At 47.4% G+C, this 20712-nt stretch overlaps 1 protein-coding gene across 4 annotated transcripts in view; it reads right to left on the bottom strand.

The window, feature by feature from the left end:
• Positions 1–20712, bottom strand: part of DOCK1 (dedicator of cytokinesis 1) — a 458484-nt gene that overhangs the window by 45261 nt on the left and 392511 nt on the right. For all 4 annotated transcript variants that reach the window (XM_081267092.1, XM_081267094.1, XM_081267093.1 and 1 more), the window contains exons 34-38: positions 15476–15561; positions 15133–15289; positions 9622–9662; positions 8221–8311; positions 4790–4909 (exon numbers count right to left, since the gene is read on the bottom strand). In XM_081267092.1, coding sequence (XP_081123218.1) covers positions 4790–4909; positions 8221–8311; positions 9622–9662; positions 15133–15289; positions 15476–15561 — 495 coding nt within the window. The remainder of the gene's footprint in view (positions 1–4789; positions 4910–8220; positions 8312–9621; positions 9663–15132; positions 15290–15475; positions 15562–20712) is intronic.

Here is a 20712-nt window from a genome sequence, read left to right as displayed (position 1 = left end):
CCAGTTTGCTCGTTCTCCAAAGGCCCTGATGCTCACAGCTACACTAATCCTGGCATTTATTTCAAAATCACAGAGATGACATTGGATCACAGGAGAAAAACACCTTATTTGGGTGCTTATTATATTTCTCTCATCCTTCTGAAATAAGTTCTATTCTTTCCTGGCTTTGTTTTGCATTTTCTCATTCTTTTTAGATATATTTCATCTTCTCACGTACTCATTTAATGTAAGGAATGCATACCAACAGGCACATGTGGGGTTCTGGCTGCCTGTGGTGGACCCAAAGGATATGCAATAAGCTTCCATTTCCCTCCAACATGTGGAGGAATGTGTTAGTTAAAATAGCATTTTTGGTGCTTAATGAGAAAAAGTCCTGGCTCAAGGCAGCAGTGTCCAATAGAAATGCAACGTGGGCTACATATGTAATTTTAAATGTTCTAGTTACTACATTAAAAAAGTGAAATTAATTTTAGTAATACTTAACATATCTAAAACATCATCATTTCAATATGTAATCAACGCAAAAAACTTAATGAGATACTCGACATTCTTATTAGTTTGCTAGGGCAGCTGTAATGAAGTCCTGACTTGCTACTAGCTAGCTTCCTTGAACAACAGAGATTTATTTCTGGAGGTCAGAAGTCCAAGATGAAGGCATTGGTAGTGCTAGTTCCTTCAGAGGCCTCTCTGCATGGCTTGCAGTCGGCACCTTCTGGCCGTGTCTCCATGTGGACTTCCCTTGAGGAATGTCTGTGTCCAATCTCCTCTTCTTGTAAGTCGGACTAGATTAGGGCTCAACCTAATGGCCTCATTGTACCCTAACTACCTCTCAAATGACCCCTTCTCCAAACACGTTTCCATTTGTAGGTTTGGGGCATTGGGACTTCAACAAATGAATTTTGGGAGGACACAAATCAGCCTATATAACAATTTTTTTTTCTTTTCTTTTTGCATTAAGTCCTGGAAGTACAGTATGTACTGTAGACTGAGGGCACAGCTCATCTGGGACTGGTCACCCTATAAGTGCCAATGGCCTGCAAGTGGTTTATGGACCACTACTGGACAGCGTAGGGCAGAGTCCCATCCTATCCCCAGCTTGGAACCAAACACAGGGTCCCTCATTAACCAAAATTTCCCTTCAAGTTTCCTTCGGACATGTCACACACCAACCATCACCTGCGAGCCATTTTGAAACACTTTTAAACTATGACAATTGCAATTGAGGAAGGGCCTTCCTACTCGGAGCTTCTTAGTGGTCAGCAATGGTCTTAGCCCCCCATGATTCCATTGCTTGTAAGAAAGGAGTGACGGCTGTTATTTCTCAAGTTACCACATACACACAAGCCTGGAAGAGACCTCGTGCCTTGGCCTTATTTCCTAAATGGAAGAGATTCTAAATCCTGCCCAGAGTTGATCTTCCTCTGTGCCCCACCTCCCTCAGCTCCCACCTGGTAAGATTCCAGTATCCTGGTCAGGAGATGGGTGTAGGAGCCCAGTTTCTCAGGTGCTTCTGCATTGTCACCTACCAAGTCCCCTTGCCAGGAGGAAAGACAGTCAGCTATGATGAGGTTAGGGTAAAGGCCCAAAGCCAACTTCTAAGAGACAAGGCTACTCTTACACTCCAGTTGTGGGAAGTTCTTCTCTTAGAAGGACTGCGTGCTTTGGTAAGTCTAGGCTTGCTCCTCCTGGGCCTTGAGTACTCTGGATGAGGAGCCCGCCTCCCTGTCTGGTCCATGCTGTGGTGCACGCAGGTGCTGCTCACCTTGCCCTGCCCTCTGGGCTCTTGCCTACCCACTGAAGTCTCGTGCGGGCACAGACCTGCTTCAGCAGATGAAGTGAGCAGAGCATGGACAGGCCAGCAACCCCTCCCTGTCCCTCCCCTGGCCACACCCACGTGGCAGAATCTCCACTCACCTGGACACTGAATGGGTGTAGACCAAGAGGGGGAAGCAGGCCCATGTTACCTGGAGCTCTGGAGTTTCAGAGTCAAAATTCCAGCACATTCCAGCTCGCCCAGGCTGGCACGGAAGGTAATTTAATTATTTGCTATTGCTCTTTTCTCCAGAAAGTTGAATGCTTGTTGGGGTTAAAATGGACGTTTGCCTCACAGCCAATCCCCGGTACTTCACGTTTCACCCTCTCTGATCTCTCAGGCCCCTATGCTCTGGCCACTCTAGTTCTCGAGCATCAGCAGAGGTCACTCCTTTCCCAAACCCTTCTAGAAATGTCACAGGCACTCAGAAATGGCTTTCCAAGCTTGCGGTTTTATCATCACACCTTGAACAGGTGCTGGAAGACGACTTTCCCCAATCCCCTCTGACTCAAGGTCGGCTACAGGTCATGTCACCATGTCACCGAGGCCGTCCTTCTGACTCCACCAAAACACCAGGAATCTGAGGACAGTTGCCCATGGGCTCTCCTTCATGTCATCCCAGTTTATCACCTGGATTACTTTTCTCTAAGCCAGGCCTTTTAGCCTGGGTTCTGCTGGTGCTCTGGGCTGGACTCGCTCTCGGCTTGGGCCCCAGTGTGCTGTGGGAGGCTCAGCTGCCTCCTCAGCCTCACCCACAGGTGGGAGGGACTGGCTGTGTGCCAGCCAGTCCATGCCGTAAACCACTGTTCTGACCTGAAACATTCTTTGTGTCCCTCCGTGTGATTTTTTTGATGAACCATCATTGCATAGAAGAGATAATTAGGCTATCTCTGCTTTAAAAAAGACGTTGTTCTTCAGGCTGAGAATCCTGCTCTCTGGAGCGTTTCCCTGTCCGTCGGGAAGCTGTGGAATGCTGGGGATTCCCTTGTTGGTTCAGCCATTCAAGGAACGCCCAGTGAGCTCGGGCTGTGTGCGGGCAGCCTCAGCCTCAGCTCCATGGGGGAGGAACGCGAGAGCCTCTATTTCCTAGTGCTCATGGCTTCTTTGGGGAGTCATTAAAGATACACATATGAAATTCCTCATTGCAAATTGTCATAAGAACTCTAAAGAATGGCCTAGGATGTCTTAGGGGCTGGAGAGGAAGTGACATTCTGGCTGAGATGGGAAGAAATGCACCAAGGGACAGGCAGTAGGGCCTGCTGGGCAGGGCTGGAGCTCAGGACCCCAAAGGGGCCGAGTGGCTGGAACCCAGAGTGAGGGAGGGGAGGTCAGAGGTGCAGGGCCACTGCCTGCAGGAGCTGGTATGGCCATCTGCAGAGGCACAGATTCCCAGCCTGAGGGCCTTGGGCCTTGGGCTTTCCAAGGCTCCAGGGGTTCCATCTCTGGCTCTGGACACTTCCCAACACCGATGGTCCCTCTCTAGAACACCACTGAGCAGGAAGCCGCTGGGGGAAGGAACAGCTGGGCCCACTCCATATCTTTAGCCATCTTCTGAGAAGTGGATTCCCCTGGACAAGCCCATAAAACTGGTAAATGGCCCTAATTGTGAGCGCTTCTCATTTATATGAAGAAATACATCTGCTTCCCCCGATTCCCCAAGGGGGTGCAAGTCACACGACACTTCTGACCTGTCTTTCCAAGTGGCCTCTGTGTGGGCCACAGGCCATTGTAAAGATTTGGGACTTGTTTCCCACATTAAGGACATTAAGGGACAAAAACAGGAACATGAATGGTCACTTCAGAAACAAGGAGAATCCTGAGCTGGTGCCACAGGGATTCTGCAGTCAGCCAAAGAGAAGCAGCCACCACCCCTCCTGGCGTGGGTGCTGTTGAGGGTGGAAAAGTGTCCCCAAGAAGATAAGTGCAGCCCCAAGCCCTGGTATCTAGGAACATGATGTTTGCAAACAGGGGCTTTGAATATAACCAAGTTGAAATGAGGTTGTGCCGGAGAGGGGCGAGCCTAACCCAGTGATCAGTGTCCTCACAGGAAGAGGGAAAGGTGGACAAAGACACCACTGGGAGACGTCATGTGATGACCAGGGCAGAGACTGACGTGGGGGATGTGTCCACAGGGAGCAAATGCCAAGGACTGCCAGCCACTCAGCCTTGAGCCAGGGACAGGAAAGGCCTCCTCCCCAGAGCCTCCAGGGCAGGCCCCGCCCCGCCCCGCCGGTGCTTTGACTTAGGACTAGAGAGAGTTCTGTTGCTTAAAGCCTCTTGGAGGTGCCGTGGCACAGCCAGGGACGTGCGCAGAGCTTCCTTGGTGGAAACCATATGTCACTTCTCTCAAAGAGGAAAAGACACAGACCCAGAGGCGTGAAGGACCCCAGGAGGAGTTCTGACGTCACGTTGGTGGCAGCTGTTAAGAACCTCTGAGGCTGAGGCAGCTCTTTTCCATGGTGACTGTGCATCTGAATCACAAGGACTACAGTCACGGGATATGACAAGATGGCTAGTGAAGGTGGCAACAGGTCTGCTCTGAGTACAGGTCAAGAGTAAAAAATTAAAGTCAATTAATCTCGACACTGCCCAAGTGTAGTGACCCATGTTCCACTGCAGAATCGACTTTTCTGTGACCACAGAGAAGCGCAAGATGTCAAAAGGAACACAGTCACTCCAAGGGCAGAGACCCATCTGAACCACTGTCCCCGACTCGGTTCCCCCAGCAATAGCCTTAAAAATATGGGTGCATTTTCAGTCCTTACAATCTGCAGAGCATTTTAAAAGAGGCTATTGACTTAAAAGAAAAAAAAAGATGTATACTTGTAAGCACAAGCTGGAGGAACATGCATAAAATATTTCACTACACAATTTGCAACAAATTTCTGGTTCTGCAAACATCACAAGTTAAAATGTGTGTTTACAGAGCCGTGGGGAGGTTCATATAAAAGGAAAACAAGAAAATGATCATTTTACCTTGCCTTTGTCGAAGTAGTGGATGATTTCCTGGTAGAGCTGCTCCTTCAGCTGTCCCTGCGTGGTGGCCTGGTAGCCGTCCCGCTGTGTCAGGTGGGCCACGCACACGTCCTCCGACCACTGGGGCAAAAGCAGAGCATTAGCAGTGCTGGGCGGGGTGTGTCTAGGACAGCACTGTCACCTCGGGGGCCACGACGGGTGGGAGCTCCGTGTCAGGCGCGTGTCTGTGTGCCCCAATTCTAGGCAGGTATGGCTGGCTCTGTCATCAGGCTGCCAAGGCCTGGGATGGCAGAGCAAAGCCCGTCCAGGGGCCCAGAAAGATGAGGGAGGCAGAGTTGTAGTCAGATTCATAGAGAAGAGAACCCCAGATTTCTGGAAAGCAGAGCCATCAGCTTGTTGACAGACCCCTGAAGCGCGGGGTTCATTAAGAGCCAGGTGACAGAGGCCGTCTCAAGTTGGCAACCGGCAAAGCTCTCTGTCATGTGGGCCTTTTTGCTCAACACAAAGAAGGTATGTGGATCATAGGTTGTCAGGATAGAGATCCAACAGTCCATCAATTAATACAGATGATGCCCTAAAAATAGGCAGCTCTTTGCAGATTTAACCACAGGCCAGGGCCTGGCACAGACTGGCCAATTATCCTGTGAACTGAGGATGCATCAGAGAGAAGGTGTGGCTATCTGACAGGTGAGGCACGTAAGCTCCGGAACTTTGGCTCAACACATCAATAGCATTAGGTAGAGGGCTCCATGACTGTCGGCAAATGTTTGGCCAGGACCTACTATGTGCCAGGCTCTAGATCAAAGATGAGTGAGAAGGAGCCTGACCTCCAGGCTCCCCGCCACCCAGAGCCAGTGTGATTAGGGGTGACAGCATAAGGACATAAGGCAATGACAACCAGCTGCCTGGACACAGGAGAGTCCAAATGGAAGGGCCATGGCAGGATGTCCAGATGGACTCGGTGCTGGGGAGGCCACATCTGAACAAGGGCATCAGCTGTGTGGCGTGTGTCAGGGGCCACACGGCTGATGAAAAATGAGGGGAGCTGTACGGGGAGTGGAGAGCTGGGAACAACTGTGGCCTAGTGCAAGGGCCGGAGGGACTGAGGCTGGCCTGCCTGGCAGGCCCCAGGAGCACGGCAAGGCCACCTAGAGGCTTGCTCTCGCAGTACCTGCCCAGCCACCTTTCTGCAGCCAAGGCCCTGGACAGCTTGAGCTGGCCCTCAGGGCTCCAAGGACAGGAGGCTGGGAGGACATGCCGGCCTCCCCACCCTAGGCCTGTGGGGCAGAGCCAGACAACCCGACTTGCAGACCTGCCACCAGGGGAAGGCGCAAAGCTGCTGCCTTTGCAGGTGGCTGGTACAACTTAGCCAGGGCTGTGGCTACTTTTGTTAGGGGGTGGGGGATAAAAATAAAACTTTAGATGGTTCTGAAATGTAACTGCAATAAAAAAGAGTAAGAAGGTTCAGACTTCTTTGGATTTTAAAACCAGTTTGTAAAAATGCAACATATTTGAACAGGGAAACAAAAATTCTCTGTACCTTCCACTTAAAATGGTGATAAAAGAACTTGATTGCTAAGCTATAAACAAATGTCTTCATTGCTCTTGTTTCTGGCCAAAAATATCCTTAGACAAAAAAGAAGCTTCTATTTAAGGATTTTAGTCAGCAAACAAGAACATATTTGTCATGTTCAAGAATTTTCATAGCAATACAAATTATGTTGTTTAGCAAGTTGATTAACCACTATGAATCCACATTTACAGCAATATCCAAATAAATTCAGGAAAATTTGCAAAATGTAATGGTGTAAGAGATATGGAGAGAGATAATGTGACATTCACCATTTAACTACAAAACCCAAAACCCAGTGGAAAAGAGCATGCGATTGGGCCTCTTGATTTGGGCTGTGAGATAAGCCATCATGCGATCTGTGGTAGACCCAGCTGTACCCGATAAATCCAGTGATCAACCAAATGTTGTGTTTACACACATATATGTTTTACATTCACATATGCATATAAAAGTTTATGTTCTATGTGAGAGAAAGAGTGAGAAAGTAGTTGTCAATCCCATTTTAATTTCCCTGGTATATATATAAAAAAGACTCTGACATTTGCTAAACACCTTGTTATTGAAATTTGGATTTCTGGTAAACAAAGACTACTGGAATTCACAGGGGGGTGGCTGTGGTCAGATGCACTCCCTGAAACCCCTGTCTTTATAAAGGATTGCGGTTGGGGAGCTTTGATGGTCAGGAGGCCAAACGGGTCCTCTGGCAGCTAGTCTCAGAGCACTACCAAGTGGCGCCCAGGATGAGGGCTGAGCCCTTCTGCTTCGAGACAGAAGTAATGTCCACACTCAAGCCCGGTTGCTCATGTCACAGACGCTATGGGGAACTTTAAGGAGAGAGATAATGTGACATTCACCATTTAACTTGGGGCACCCAAGCTGAAGGAGTCTTCCTCCCTAGCTCAGTCCTGACCTCCCCCTGCCCAACAGGCATCACTTCCTGCCCATTTAATCACACTTTCTTTGGTCCTGTGCTATTCCACTTCAGATGTCTGGAAGACGGGCCTAGATCTGGGAGTGAGATTCCCTGAGGAAGCAACCTCTGTGGGATCACTCACCAAATTCTAATTGTTCTCTACCTGGTTCAGTATTTCCTAATAGTTATAAGGATATCATGAGTAGAAAAACCTAATGACCTGCTGAAATTCTAAATCATAAACCGAGAGGCTGTACGGCAATTTCCATAACCACCTGTCCCCACCCCTCTCTATCCATCATCCATCCACCTGTGCCTCTGTCCACCCACCTATTCTGGTTACTCACTGAGGGTCCTCTCTGTACTCTTCACTGCTGGAATTGGGCATGGGGGTCACAAACATGTAACTGCAACAAGAAACCCTGTCTAAAGCTACCCGTGTAATAAAAGAACCACTGAGAACCAGAGGTGGTCATGCCAGACCTGCACTTCCGAGCAACACTACAGAATAAGGCAGAGGACACTGAAAGGAGGTCTCAGCATGAACTGCTCAGCAGAAATGGCAGGATCTGGTCCCTACGCTCTTTGCCAGGATAATTAGGGGCGTGTCTCATTGCTCCACTATGGATGGTCCTTCTTATTGATGTTGTTCTCCATCACTACTGAGTCCTGTTGCCAGGAAAGAGGAATTTCAGAATCTCTAAATTGCTACCACCTCAGAGCCTGATGGTGGGAGCTTGGATTGCCTGGCATCTTGCTAAGTCTGCATTCAGCAGGGCCGAGTCCAGAATGAAAGCACTTCCTCAACATTTTTGTTCATGTTGTTGCAGTTACTAAATATCCATAACATGAATATCCTAAAATCTGTAACAGCAAAATAATATTTAGAATAATCTTTGACTCTATAACAACAGAATCATAAAAGTGCCTGATGATTTTTATTACCTTAAGTAGCTTTGCATGGAGCAGCAAGGTGTAAGCCGCTTCAGTGTAGTTATCACACTCTTTGTGCAGGTCACAGAGCTTGTACAAGTACCTGAGATGACGAAAGAGAGGTGCGTGCTTAAAAGGACACGGAATAATTTGTGTGGAGGATTGCAGGAGCTAAATTCAACATTCAACAGTAACTCCTATCTGCACTGTCTTTTTATAATGTTCATGATTCATAATGCCTCAAAAACTTTCAATGAAAAAAAGCACTAAAAACCCCAATAAGAGTAAATACATTCTTGGATAGATAGGTAGATAGATATGAACACACATGTACATATGGATACATGTATTTTAAATTTTAAGTTTTTTCAATATAAAAAATGAAGATGAAAAAGGTAGGATTTCACTTCAAGCTGTTTTATTCTTTTTAATCTTTTCCAGATTTTCCCTCAGTCATTTGAAATGAGATTACACAATCTTGATTGTCATTTCCTACGAGTCTATTGAATTCAAATGCACAAAAAATCCATAGGAATCCAAATCCATAAGAATAAAGAGCTCCCCCAATCACAGTGAATATGATCGAAAGAGCTTCTCTGCTATAAAGAAATAAAGGTTGCTTTTTAATATAAAGCAAGATACATTTTGGATGAAGGAAGCTGATTGTTTTCCCAAGTATACTATAATAGTCAGATGCTGTTTTTGAAGGAGAAGGAAGAAAACACACACTCACCGTAATAAATATATCCTCAAACACTAATGCCATGTAGAGTTTATGCTTAGCCTGTTTTTCCAAGTGTTGACCTTGATAATTAATTGACACTGGACCCTGACGGTGACCAGGAGAGAGACAGACCTAATCGTGGTGCGTCACTATCACTAGGCATGTTTTCCCCTGTGTCACTGAGGGTCTGACCGGGGCCTGGTTCATGGAGGCAAGTGAACTGTGGTGGAGCTATCCCAGTCCTGTCTTATCCTGGATGGGAAACCAGGTGAGGGAGCAAAATCTAGAAACATGGGGATTTGGAGTGAGTTAAGTGAGAGGAGACTGAAAATTCATAATACTGTCTATTTCTGGTAAATTTATAACTGGACTTCTCACTTAATCAGATGAGCTACTGTGAAACATTAAAATCAGTCAATTTTTTCCCCTCAAAGGGCCATATGAGTTGGTCACAGGGGTATAGAAGCCATAAAATAATCATTTATAGTTTTGCCTCTGAGTTGGCTAAATGTGACCTCCAAATCCTCTATTGTTGGGGATCAGCTATACAGGCTGAGAACAGACCTGGGGACCCCCAAACTCAATGTCAGGGGAATCGTAATTTCCTATGAATTAACTGCTGAGGTTATAAGCGGTTCTTAACATGGATTTGCCAAACAGCAATTACAGTGAGCAGGGTGAAGACCTACCTTAGATACATTTCTTCTCTTTCAATTTCTTTGTAGAAATTCTGAAAAATTAAGCCACATATTGTTTTAAAAAACCTGTTCCATGAAGGGTGTCATGCCACATTAAAAATTCAAGTTTCTTCAACTTGTGTCAAACCTGGGCTCAGGGACCCAGCTCTTTGGAGAGAGCTGTAGATTCACACAAGTTACCACCTCCCGCTGTCACTCACGTGCTTTGCTTTCCTCATGACCTGGCTTCCTGCACTTGGAAACCTGATGACTCAGTCTACTTCTGTTGGTCATGTGAAAGTCACCTGTCGTCAGTTAAAACAAGGTGCTAGCCACAGACAGGATCTCTTAACTGCTGCAATCTCATTCAAACAACCTGGATTTGGGATAGGCAAAGAAGCAGCACCCACATGGTTTTGAGCAGGAGGGGCCCCAGTGCAGCAGGAGCTAGAGAAGCCTTTGCGATATTCTAACTCTCGGTGTCCAATACAGTGGCCACTGGCCGAGGCCGTTTACAGGTGAAGAAACATTATATGAAGTTAACAATTCACCTTCCCAGGCACCTGCCACATTTGGACTGCTCAATAGCCACATGGGGCCATTGTTACTGAACTGAGCAGGGTCCACATAGAACCTCCCCTCTTCCCAGGAGTGTGCATTGGACAGCACTCAATACTTCCAATGCACACGAGAAAACCAGTGGCATCTTAAAGGCCCCTCGTGCACAAAGAGGTCAGCAGATTGCAACTGATGGGCTACTTGTGTGAATTACTGCCAAGGACCTTCTGGCTGAGCAGAAACGTTTCTATAAAAATTACCTTTCTTCATGTGACTCTCTCTACAAACACTTTAAAATCCTAATCATACCTGGGGCCTCAGACAAGCACAGAAGTCATCCAACAAGGCATGTGAGACTCAACACCTGAAAATGACATTAGCACTCTAGAATCGGTGCCCGAGGTGAACAGGTGAACATCAGGATATGAAGACCTACAAGGACCCAATCAGATGGCAGAGGAGCTTTAATTGCATCAGCCAAAGACAGTATTGCTTCCAAGATTTACCTCTCTGAGATGATCCGTAAGTAGAGAAAGCTAGTGGGGCATGTTTAGAAACAGGGACGGAGACTTCCACACTGTGCTGTGTCTGACAGTCTAACGTGCTGCGGGACCTGGGTGTGGCTGGGTAATGAGGATGTTCCCAGTTGAGAGCTTGGAGTGTCGGCGACGTAACCAAGGCATCTGCATGGAGGCGGAGGAAGGGCCGAGCTCACTGGTGTTCACAGGCCGATTTCACAGTCGTGTTTACACCCAGTCCTAGGGTGGGTCCCTGTCCTTCACAACTGCATAGCAGAGATATCGTGGCCTTCCTTTCTCTCAGAGACACAGAACGTCTTCTATTTTCCGTCAGTATTGACATGTGTCCTCTTCCAGAGCAGAGCCCCCATCTCCAATCCCAATTCCTATGGAAACCTCTGTGTCTTTTATGTCCAGTTCTCGCTGCTCTGGTGTCCCCTGGGCTCTGCAGCAGCGCCTCTCACTCTCCCAGCAGCCGGGCCTCAAAGCCCCGCTGCAATGGCACTAGAGTGTCCCCATCCCATCCCTGACTGCTTGGCCTTGACATCCAGGCCTCAGATACGTGCACTGTTTCAGTTTTGGTTCCTGCATTGCTCCAGCAGATGCGAAGTTGTCAAGACTCTGGTCCCAGTACGACATGCATTGCCTTGGAAGGGGTCATGGAAACAGAAATGGGCCTCTGTCATGAGGCGACTCTCTCAGCCTGCAAGGTGGGCGTGCTGACGACTGCAGAAGAGCAAGGGGCCACACGCTGAGTTAGCCACCAATGAGTAGGGACACCCCGAGTGGAGGCGACAAGGAATGCTGCTTACAGAGTCAGTGAGGTGGGAACCAGGACCCAACACACACCCGGAGAAGCTTGCAGGGGACGTTCCGGGGACTTAGAGCACTGGGCAAAGTGACTGCTCATGACCCTTGTTTTTTCATTTTCCTTTTTGATTTTCTAAGAGCAGGGAAGAGCCGGGTATTAATGAGCCTTATGACTTAGCATATTCCATAAACCTGGTCTTAAAAAAAATCACAGAACTGGTCCTAAAATGGAAATTTGGCAGTGGACTTAAAGGGCACTGACACATTTTATGTTCTCTATTTTATTTGCTAACTTATTTATAAACGTACTTTTATTTTTAATGGACACATAGTGACTGTACGCATTTGGGGTACAGGGTGACATTTCAATACACATAGCACGGAATGACAGGATCGGGGTAAATGAAACATCTTTCCCTCAGAACTTTATCATTTATTTCTTTGTGCTAGGAAAATTCAAATTACTTTCCATTTTGAAATATTCAATTAATTATTGCCAACGTAGTTCCTGTATACTATGGAACATTAGAAGCTATTTCTGCTGTGCTACTGCACCCCTGTACCTGCTAACTTGATTTTTAACTTGATTTTCCACTTGGTTTTTTAACTTTAGAATTTCTGCTTAGTGACTAATTGAGTATATTTATGTACCTCTAATATACATTAACATAGCTATATTCATTTAGAGATAGATATACATATTTATCTCCATACTATTCTTATTTCTACAAGTAAAGGTGAAAATGGACCAGGAGATTCATGTATGTATATAAAATTTAGAGGTAGGAGACGTCTCTGTAAAACTCTAGCATCTTGTTTCTATTTATCCCACGGACTTATTTTTTCATATCAAAACATTAAAACAGGTTGGGATCCACTCTACCTTCCCCAGGGGATAGCTCAAGATAGAACTCTGTGCTCCTCATGAAGTGACTCAGGATGTCACTCGTTGAGGGGTTAGTAGTGTGAGATCGTCTCGGCTGTACTGGTGTTTCCCGGTTAAGCAGAGCGAGTGCTGACCCCAGCAACAGGAGGTGGGCACTGAATTAGACTCTAAATCAAGGAGGAACACATGTCAACATCGGAAACTAAACGGCAGGTGTCATCACAAGAGTGTTTCCAGGGCGAATTCTGGTGACACGTTCAGGGCACATCATGTCTTCTCCACCCAGTGCCATGTTCTGGTGAGCACAAGAGATCTTGTTTAAAACAAATACAAGTCTTAATCATCAAAATTGGAAACCTAATAAACCTACCAATAATTTTTCCTTATAGACAGACACTCCAGGCCCCTGAGGTACCTTAAGGATCAGATGGAGCACTATAACTTTATGTCCATAGCAGGGGGGGGGAGGGGGGGGATTCTGAAAAGACCTTCGTTTCTTCCCCTAGCAACACACTGGTTTCTGTTTCCATCAACCACATTGGCACTATGAAAGTCACTTACTTGGGGGAAGAGGCAAGAATGTAAAGACACGGAAGGCAGAGTCAGGTGACTTCCTCTGCCTAGGATACAGGCCAGCCTACCTGAGCAGAGCGAGTTGCTGTGCTACTTGGTCAGTTTATAGGTAAATGCAAAGACAAACAGAGCCATGGGACAGATCTCAGGACACACCCCAGAGCCAGTGACTCTCTGGTTGACCAAGACTCTTCTTAGCATGAGCAAACATATTTAGGTTTGGGGGCTTGCTAGTTTTCCCCTCTGTCATGAGCAGTTGAATGATGAGACTATCCAAGGAATTTTTCATTGTGTTAGAGTGTTTTGAATTTCTCATTTGTGGGGGCGGTTTCTGCATCTATTACCCATCTGTTCTTGCACAGTAGCCCCTTTGTCAAGAGAGCTCTTAGCATATAATTTGTGGTTGTTTCAAATGCCTGGATGGATAATTCCAAAACCTCTGTCCCATCTGAGTTGGGTTCTAACGGCTGCTGAGTCTTCAGCCTGTGCTTGTTTTCAGTGCTTGATTCACACTGAAGGCAATAATGATGCACTGGGTAAGAGCAAGAGGCATCTAGTTCTGGCTCCCAGGCTGATTTCTGTCCCGGGATTCTGCTGCAGTAAGCTGTGCTTCTCTGTAGCCTCCTGTCTCTGTGGTGGTGGAGGCAGCCGCTTGCCTGAGAAGATGACCTAAGAGGAGCTGCTGATGCTTCAGTTTGACTTTTTTCTAGGGGAAGGCAGTGACATTCCCATGCTCTTCAAGTGCTGGACGGCACACCAGAAGACCCAGTGTTTGGCTTCTAAAGGAAAACAAAACTTGCTACCCAAAATGTTTAATATTAGCCTAAACAGATTATCTGACCACGGGATGAAGGGGCTAGGACTGCTCATGAGCTTTAGCTGCAGAGTTCTTAATGGAAAGACACAGATTTAATATTGACACAAAGTGTATAGAAAGTGAAAATTCTCCTTTTTTTTAATCTTTTGAATTCAAACACCTCGAGTAGCTTTTTAGGAATGAGTGACTTGTCCCATTCCTCCTGGCAGGAAAGTCCATTTTGTGAGCTCCAAGCACCTGCAAATAACAGCTGTGGAAGTTAGGGGAAGCATCTGTTTGTTGGCCAACGGCAGGTAGGTGAGGGCTCTGAAATTCAGAGGCTGATGGCTGGGAACTGAAGGCAGGGATCTGGAGCCCAGGAGGAAGCAGGAGCTCTGGGTGTGAGAGCCGTGTGGCTGCTCAGAGTTGTGAGGCTTGCCAGCCACTCCCTGGACTTGAGCTCTGGTGTCATCAAGCTCATCAGCTCCACTGGATTTCCTGGGCGTACCTCAGGAAGGGCATGTCCACAGACCCGGCCACACCAGAGCAGCAGTGCATGGACGTCTCCAAGTTCACCTAGCCACCTGCCATCAATGCTGCCCTGCACCGACCTCCTGCAGCTGCTGGAAAAAAATGACCCCAAACTTCATGGCCTCCAAGAACAGATGTGCATCCTCTCACAGTTCTAGAGGCCAGGAGTCCATAGTCAAGGCATTGGCAGGGCTGTGCCCCTCCTGTTGGCTCTGGGGAGGGTCCTCCCTGTGCCTTACAGCTTCTGGTGGCCCCAAGCATTCTGCAGCTGTGGCTCCCTCACTCCGACCTCTGCCTCCTCCTCCTTCATGTGGCCTTCCTGTTCCAGGTCTTCTCTTCTGCATCTTCTGAGACCATTTGTCATTGGACTTAGCCCTCTTCTCCTGTCCCCAGGTAATCCAGGATTATCTCATCTCGAGATTCTTAGTTACATCTGCAAGGACTCTTTTCCAGATAAGGGCACATTCGTGGGTTCTGAGGATCAGGATGTGCATGCATTTCCTGAGACCACCATGCACCCCGCTCACCAGAGGATACCTTCTAAACTCCTAGCAGCAGAGACTTAAGATCTGTGACCCACGAGGTGCTACCATGGTTACATAATGAGATGGCTGGCCACCTTCGACCACAGCAGGGGGACATCTGCAGGGGAGCTGTTTCTGCACACGTTCAGAGTGCATCTGCAATCAGGTCATTACTCAGTCCTGGCAGCAGCAGATGAGGAGACGGGCAAAGGAAGCCGTGTTCTGCTGTGGAGAGCCCCATGCCCACGGTCAGGTGGGCCCCGGAAGGCCGAGGTGGGGCTCTGGACATGCTGTAGAGATGGAGGGCCTGATTAGCTTCCCACTCACCAGCACATTGACGGTGCAGCTCATGCGGTTCTCCTTGTTCTCGTCATGCATGATGGTCCTGTAGTCCAGCAGCCTTTCCATCAGACGCACCACCAGCCTCACGAAGGTCTCCCCGGTCTTGGCGAGATACTTGTGCTTCCTGCAGTGCTCCAGGAGGCTAGAAAATAACCAGGCACATCTCGCTGATTACGCCCAGGAAAAAAAAGTCAACGGAGGTGCAATTTTAAATGTTTCCCATTATTAACACATTTTAATTATTTCTGGGCTACAAAGTTCATTGTCGTCTAATTACAGCCTCCCCGTCTCTGCTCTGACATAGATCCCACTGCTCATCAACACTTACATTTTATCAAACAGCACTTTGTACTGCTCGTCTCCGCGGCCTCCCTCCACTTCGTGATCCAGCTTGGTGATGATCTCATTTTCAAACTATGATTCAACAGAGGAGGAGGAAATCATCAGCATGACGGATACTTCGTTTTGACTTGAGTGCAAATAGTACATAAATCGGTGGGTTCATCACGGGTGCCGCTGAAGGCTGACCACGTGTGAAAGATGCCATCCCTGAGCCCTGGGGGTCTCTGATGGTCCCCAGCCATAGAAAGTCCCTCATTTCCTTCCAATGGCAGAAGTAAGAAGTGGGGAAAGAAAGGCAAGAGAGTCACAGAGAACAAAACCAAGGAGTAATGTGAACACACGTCTCCAGCTTCAACTTGCCGAACAAGTAACCTCTGAAAGAGTGCGGTGGCCTCTGGAAGTGAACTTCCCAGCCAAGAGCTCTCCGCCACCTGAAAACACCCCAGGCACGGCGTCCTGCCACTCTGCCATAGATCCTAGAGCAATATCTCCCTCCAGTTGAAAAATATTAAAAGCAACAGGGGCAAGGCCCCTGAAGAGACCTCTCAGGAAGGTCGATCCCGGGCCTGTCCTGTTCCCACAGAGCTTCTGAATGGATTTCTAGTTCCTCAGAAATGACTCTCAAATCCATGCTTTTCAAAAACTCTAAATTCCGGGGAGTGGCAAATCTTCAAACTGTCTTGAAGGGCTGCCCTGGGCCGGAAATCACTACCTTGAAGAGGAGGAGTCTGCTTGCCCCACCTCGTCCCTGGTGGGAGCCAGGGGACCACCATGCCACAAAGGGCCCTGGGGCTGCCCATCCAGGTGAGCTAGTAGGAAGGAGGGGCTGTGGAAGTGTCAGGTCATTCGAGGGTCTCTGGGAGTCCTTTGAAAGATACCATGGATCACCTGGTTTTGATCAACAACCCTCAAGGGCCCCACTATGATTAGGATCCTGTAAGAACTTAAGCTGCATGAGAGCAAGCGTTTCTTCTCTTCTGGGCAGGGCCGTATCCCAGGGCCCAGACAGTGCATGAGGTGGAGACGCTAATGGAATGAACTTGCTGTGAGTCCATAAATGACTGGATAGAGCTGGGCAGGGCTCAGCATGTCAGCACAAAAGCCGGCCAGCAGATTGCTGACGCATCCTGATCTCTGGGCCTTGCGAGCCATGTGGCGAGCACAGCTGGTCTGGGGCACCTGTGACAGACACTGTCTATCCACTGGGGACTTGGGGTGCTGCTGCTGCTGCAGTGGCAGCTACATGTGGCTCCTGGGCAACAGAAAGCCTGACCCAAGGAGGGATTTCCACACTGGCACAGACCTTCCTGTCCTCAATCAGGACACATGGCCTGAAGTCAGTGTCATCCTGCTGCAGATAAAACGGGACCTTAAAACGGAGCTAGAGAGGAATAAGGAGTCCCGCGTGGCATCGGGACTCAGCCATGCCTCAGCCTCGGGAGCTCTGTGAGGGTCCTCAGTTCTCTCCTGACCTTCTCCTTGTCTCCTCCCCTCATAAACACCTCCTTTTGATTCTTTTTAGACTAAGAAGTTCACAGCGCTTAGGAACATAGAAAGAACTGCTTCTCTTAGAGGAAAAAGAATGGCTTGCCTTTTTTCCCTACCTGAAGTTTCATGATAATGACTTTCACTATAAAACAACAACCTTCTGAAGTTGACCCACTATTACTCTGCCCTTCATAGAATTCTGTAAGAGGTCATTCATTTTGGAATCTGACATAGAAGAGCTAGCTTGCCAACAACTACGAAGATGGGATTTCAAGCAGTCCTACCTTTTGGGTGGGGCCAAATATAAAACGATGCTTCGAAACAAATAACTGAGACATAAAGTAGGACTAAATTTAATCTAAATATATGATTCTACTCCATACATGTTTAATGAGTGCTTATGATGGGGAAAGTAGACAGAATGCAGAAAGCATGCTTCCTCCTAATGCAGAGACACACAGGCCTTTAAAAATCACTCATCACGTGTCAATCAAAGGTATTAGAATTTGGAGTCTACTTTGTGAAAATGGCATGTTTGCTCTGATTCCACATAAACCTTGCTGTCACAAACAAGCAACGAGGAAGCTCCAGCTCCTTAAGTATGCTGCTTATCAAATTTTGACTGATGAATTTAATGTTTTTCTAAAAAGAGTGGATGAATGAGCACATCAGAACATAGCTGATTCTAATTTTGCTAACCTCTAGTCTAAACTAAGTAATTTGCACAAACACCTGGCAACTGTGTGCTGTTTATCAGCAAGGATTCAACACCAGAGATCTGCAGCCAGCCTCTAATTCCAGGGTCTCTGTTAATTTTTACAGAACACACTAGAATCAATTTGCTACTGTGCTGTGAACTGTTGTCATAATCAGAATTAAACGATCGTGTCCAAATAAATTGGAGAAAGTACATTTGCTGACGGAGCAGAGTTGGTTTTATAAAAGTCATGTTTATCTTATTCTTGATGCACACTGTCTAGTGAGCTGCAGCAGGGTTCTCTGTGGTTAGGATAAAATTAGCAGGGGCTCACGATGCTGCTCAAAAGGCGGCAGAGCCACACTCATGTCACAAGCAAAGTCACTACGTTTCCCCTCTCTTTTCTGAATCACCAATGTTGCTACAAAAATACCCACAGGGTGTCCAACTTTAAATATTGAACAGAGCACCTCTAAGTATCTGGCACCAGCAGCCCTCCGGGAAGAGGAAACGTACAAGGATAGGGATGTAAGGCTTCGGAAGGGTGCTTTGCATTGAACCTGACAGGGCTGGGGGCTGCACTCACGGTGGCATTAGCATTGATTTTAACTAACTAGAAAGGAACCATTGCTGTCCCGCCTGTTACCGAGGCAAGCCATGGGTTATTGACTCCTAGTCCAGAGACTGTGAGAGAAGCATCCCCAGTAGCGGATAACCCCAAAGCCAGTTACTTTCGGCTTGGAATGCCTAATTTCTGTTTGGGGTTAGATTTATCACTGTCATTATAATACATTTATAAACATATAAAATCAGGCCTGCATGTCTCAGGGATCCAGGAGCACAGTTTCATAAGAGATTGGGGGTTCTATCCTAGCTTGGGCACAAACAATTCACCTCATGGACAAAGGGCACAGAGGCTATCAGGAGCTGGAGAAACGGGTCTACACACGTGGTCTGCTTTGTATGACAGCAAAAGGTTTTATTTGACTCTTTATGTGGGAACCTTAGTACACAATTGTTCCCTGCTCAAAGAGCTCTGCTTTCTCCTGGTTTTCAATGAAAAAATGCTCTGAAGATTCTACAGGTAGGATTGGAGTGTTTGAGCACCTCTGATTTGGGGCATGCCATGGAAGCAGGCTCCCTGTGTCCGCCCCACCTCCAGATGGAGCTGGACCATTTCCCTTGATATCTGCAGGAGGGGCGAGAGGGAGAAGATGCTCGACTGTATCTGGGCAGGAAACATGCCAAGAAGGAGATTCAGCAGAGTCAGGCTGGCGCTTGAAAACCCCAGGGGCTCTGGGCTCCCTCGCTGCTGTCCTAAAGGTTCCGGATCCCCCAATCTGCCCTCAGCCTTTAATGCCTGTGCTCAGACACACACACGGACACTTCCTCTTGCCCAGCCACTCTCTCCACTTAATTACGTACTTCATTAATCTTTGGCCCTCCACCCCGCCTTCTGAAACCCCCAAGTCTTCCGGGGTGGTCGACAGAGCAGGCAGCTCCCTGACCTTGATGCCTGGAGAAGGGTACATGAGGCTGCGGACTCCAGAGCCACACACTGGGGGCAGCCTGGCCATGACACCTGGCAACCCCTGAGACAGACACAGCAGCTCCCACTCCTACGTGACACAGATCTAGGAGTGACTTTCGGGCTGGGAGCAGCCACAGTGGAGCCTCATAGTGAGTCCTATTTAATTTAAAGGTCACGGGCACTTGGGTGGCTTCTTGGTGAAGAGCTTTTAAGGACAGAATTCAATGTACTCAGCACTCCTGGATCAAGGGCACCTTTACGTCTGACTTCATGTTGCATGTTGCACCTTCTCTCAGACCACTTTACTTCTGGCTTTAACAAATAAAAGCCTAATTCTTGAGCCACGTTTCCTTCTTAAGTATCCAAAGCAATAAAACCAAGTATTATTTTGAAATGAAAAGCACAAATAAACAAACTAACAAATAAAAATCCCAATGAATTGGAGAATAAGCAAAATAAAAATGCTACCAAACTTATTCACATTCATATTACAGTGCAAAATATATTGGCTTTTCCACCAAGTGGCAGAAGCTGCCAGCATTTACTTGGGTTATTCAATTATTTGCTTCAGGTTACTGGCATGGGCAGTAGGAAGAGATTATTCAAACAGGAACTCAGAAACACTGACGACACAAAGATTACTCATGTTCTAACATTGTTACAACTAAATGGGAATTTCTGGAAGTTGTGGAGCAATTTACTGAGCCTCACAAAGATGACAGAAAATAGCTCCATGATTGAAAATATTATTTTGCTGTGGCGCCTTTTCCATTCCACTTTTATTAATGGTATGTGGCCCATATGGTCATTTGCTGCAATTCTCAGCTGTTAGTTCTGTATTTTCCAAAGGCATAACAAATGGAATTCTTTAAAAGGATGTCAGGGGAGAATTTAAAGCCTGCTTTTGTTTATGAAGTAAAATCCAGTGTGAGGCTGAGACGCCAAGTATCATCCATTCAGAGGGCAGGGTTCTCGGAGACACGGAGGGGAGGTCAGCGTGAGGCCAGGCCAGGGCTCGGCTCTGGCTGCCAAAGCCAGGCTCGTCTGGGCGGATAGCACCCCACACTTCCCCCTGGCTAGCCAGGCACGTTCTGAAACCTTATCAAGTGAGGGGTCTTCCTCTAAAAAATGCAGACCTCACAATGTCCTCAGTTCAAGGGTAGATGTGCTATTCGGGGATTGGGAGAGGAGCAGGATGGGGCAGGTGACAATGACACAAATGTGGGGGTAACGAGAAGGTGACAGGTCACAAAGAAAGTGTCCTGGAGAAGTAATGGGAAGGCAGACGCAGTGGGGGGAAATGCTTAGGAGAAGAGGAGGGAAATCCAGATCATGGGAGACTCTTCAGGAAGGTCAGAAGAGTCAGGATGGCCGAGGGAGCTGGGGCCTGAGGAGCACCCTGAGATAAAAGGGGAAAGATGAGAAACAGGCTTCTGTTGAGTACACACTCCCTGGACAGGGCAGAGAAATGATGGCAGGATTGTGGGGAAAATAATGCAGGAGCCTG

This window comes from Spermophilus citellus (assembly GCF_964194105.1).
Source record: "Spermophilus citellus genome assembly, chromosome: 15".
Classification (NCBI taxonomy): domain Eukaryota; kingdom Metazoa; phylum Chordata; class Mammalia; order Rodentia; family Sciuridae; genus Spermophilus; species Spermophilus citellus.
Note: the sequence above shows the minus strand (reverse complement) of the source record. Positions and strands in the feature narration are given on the sequence as shown.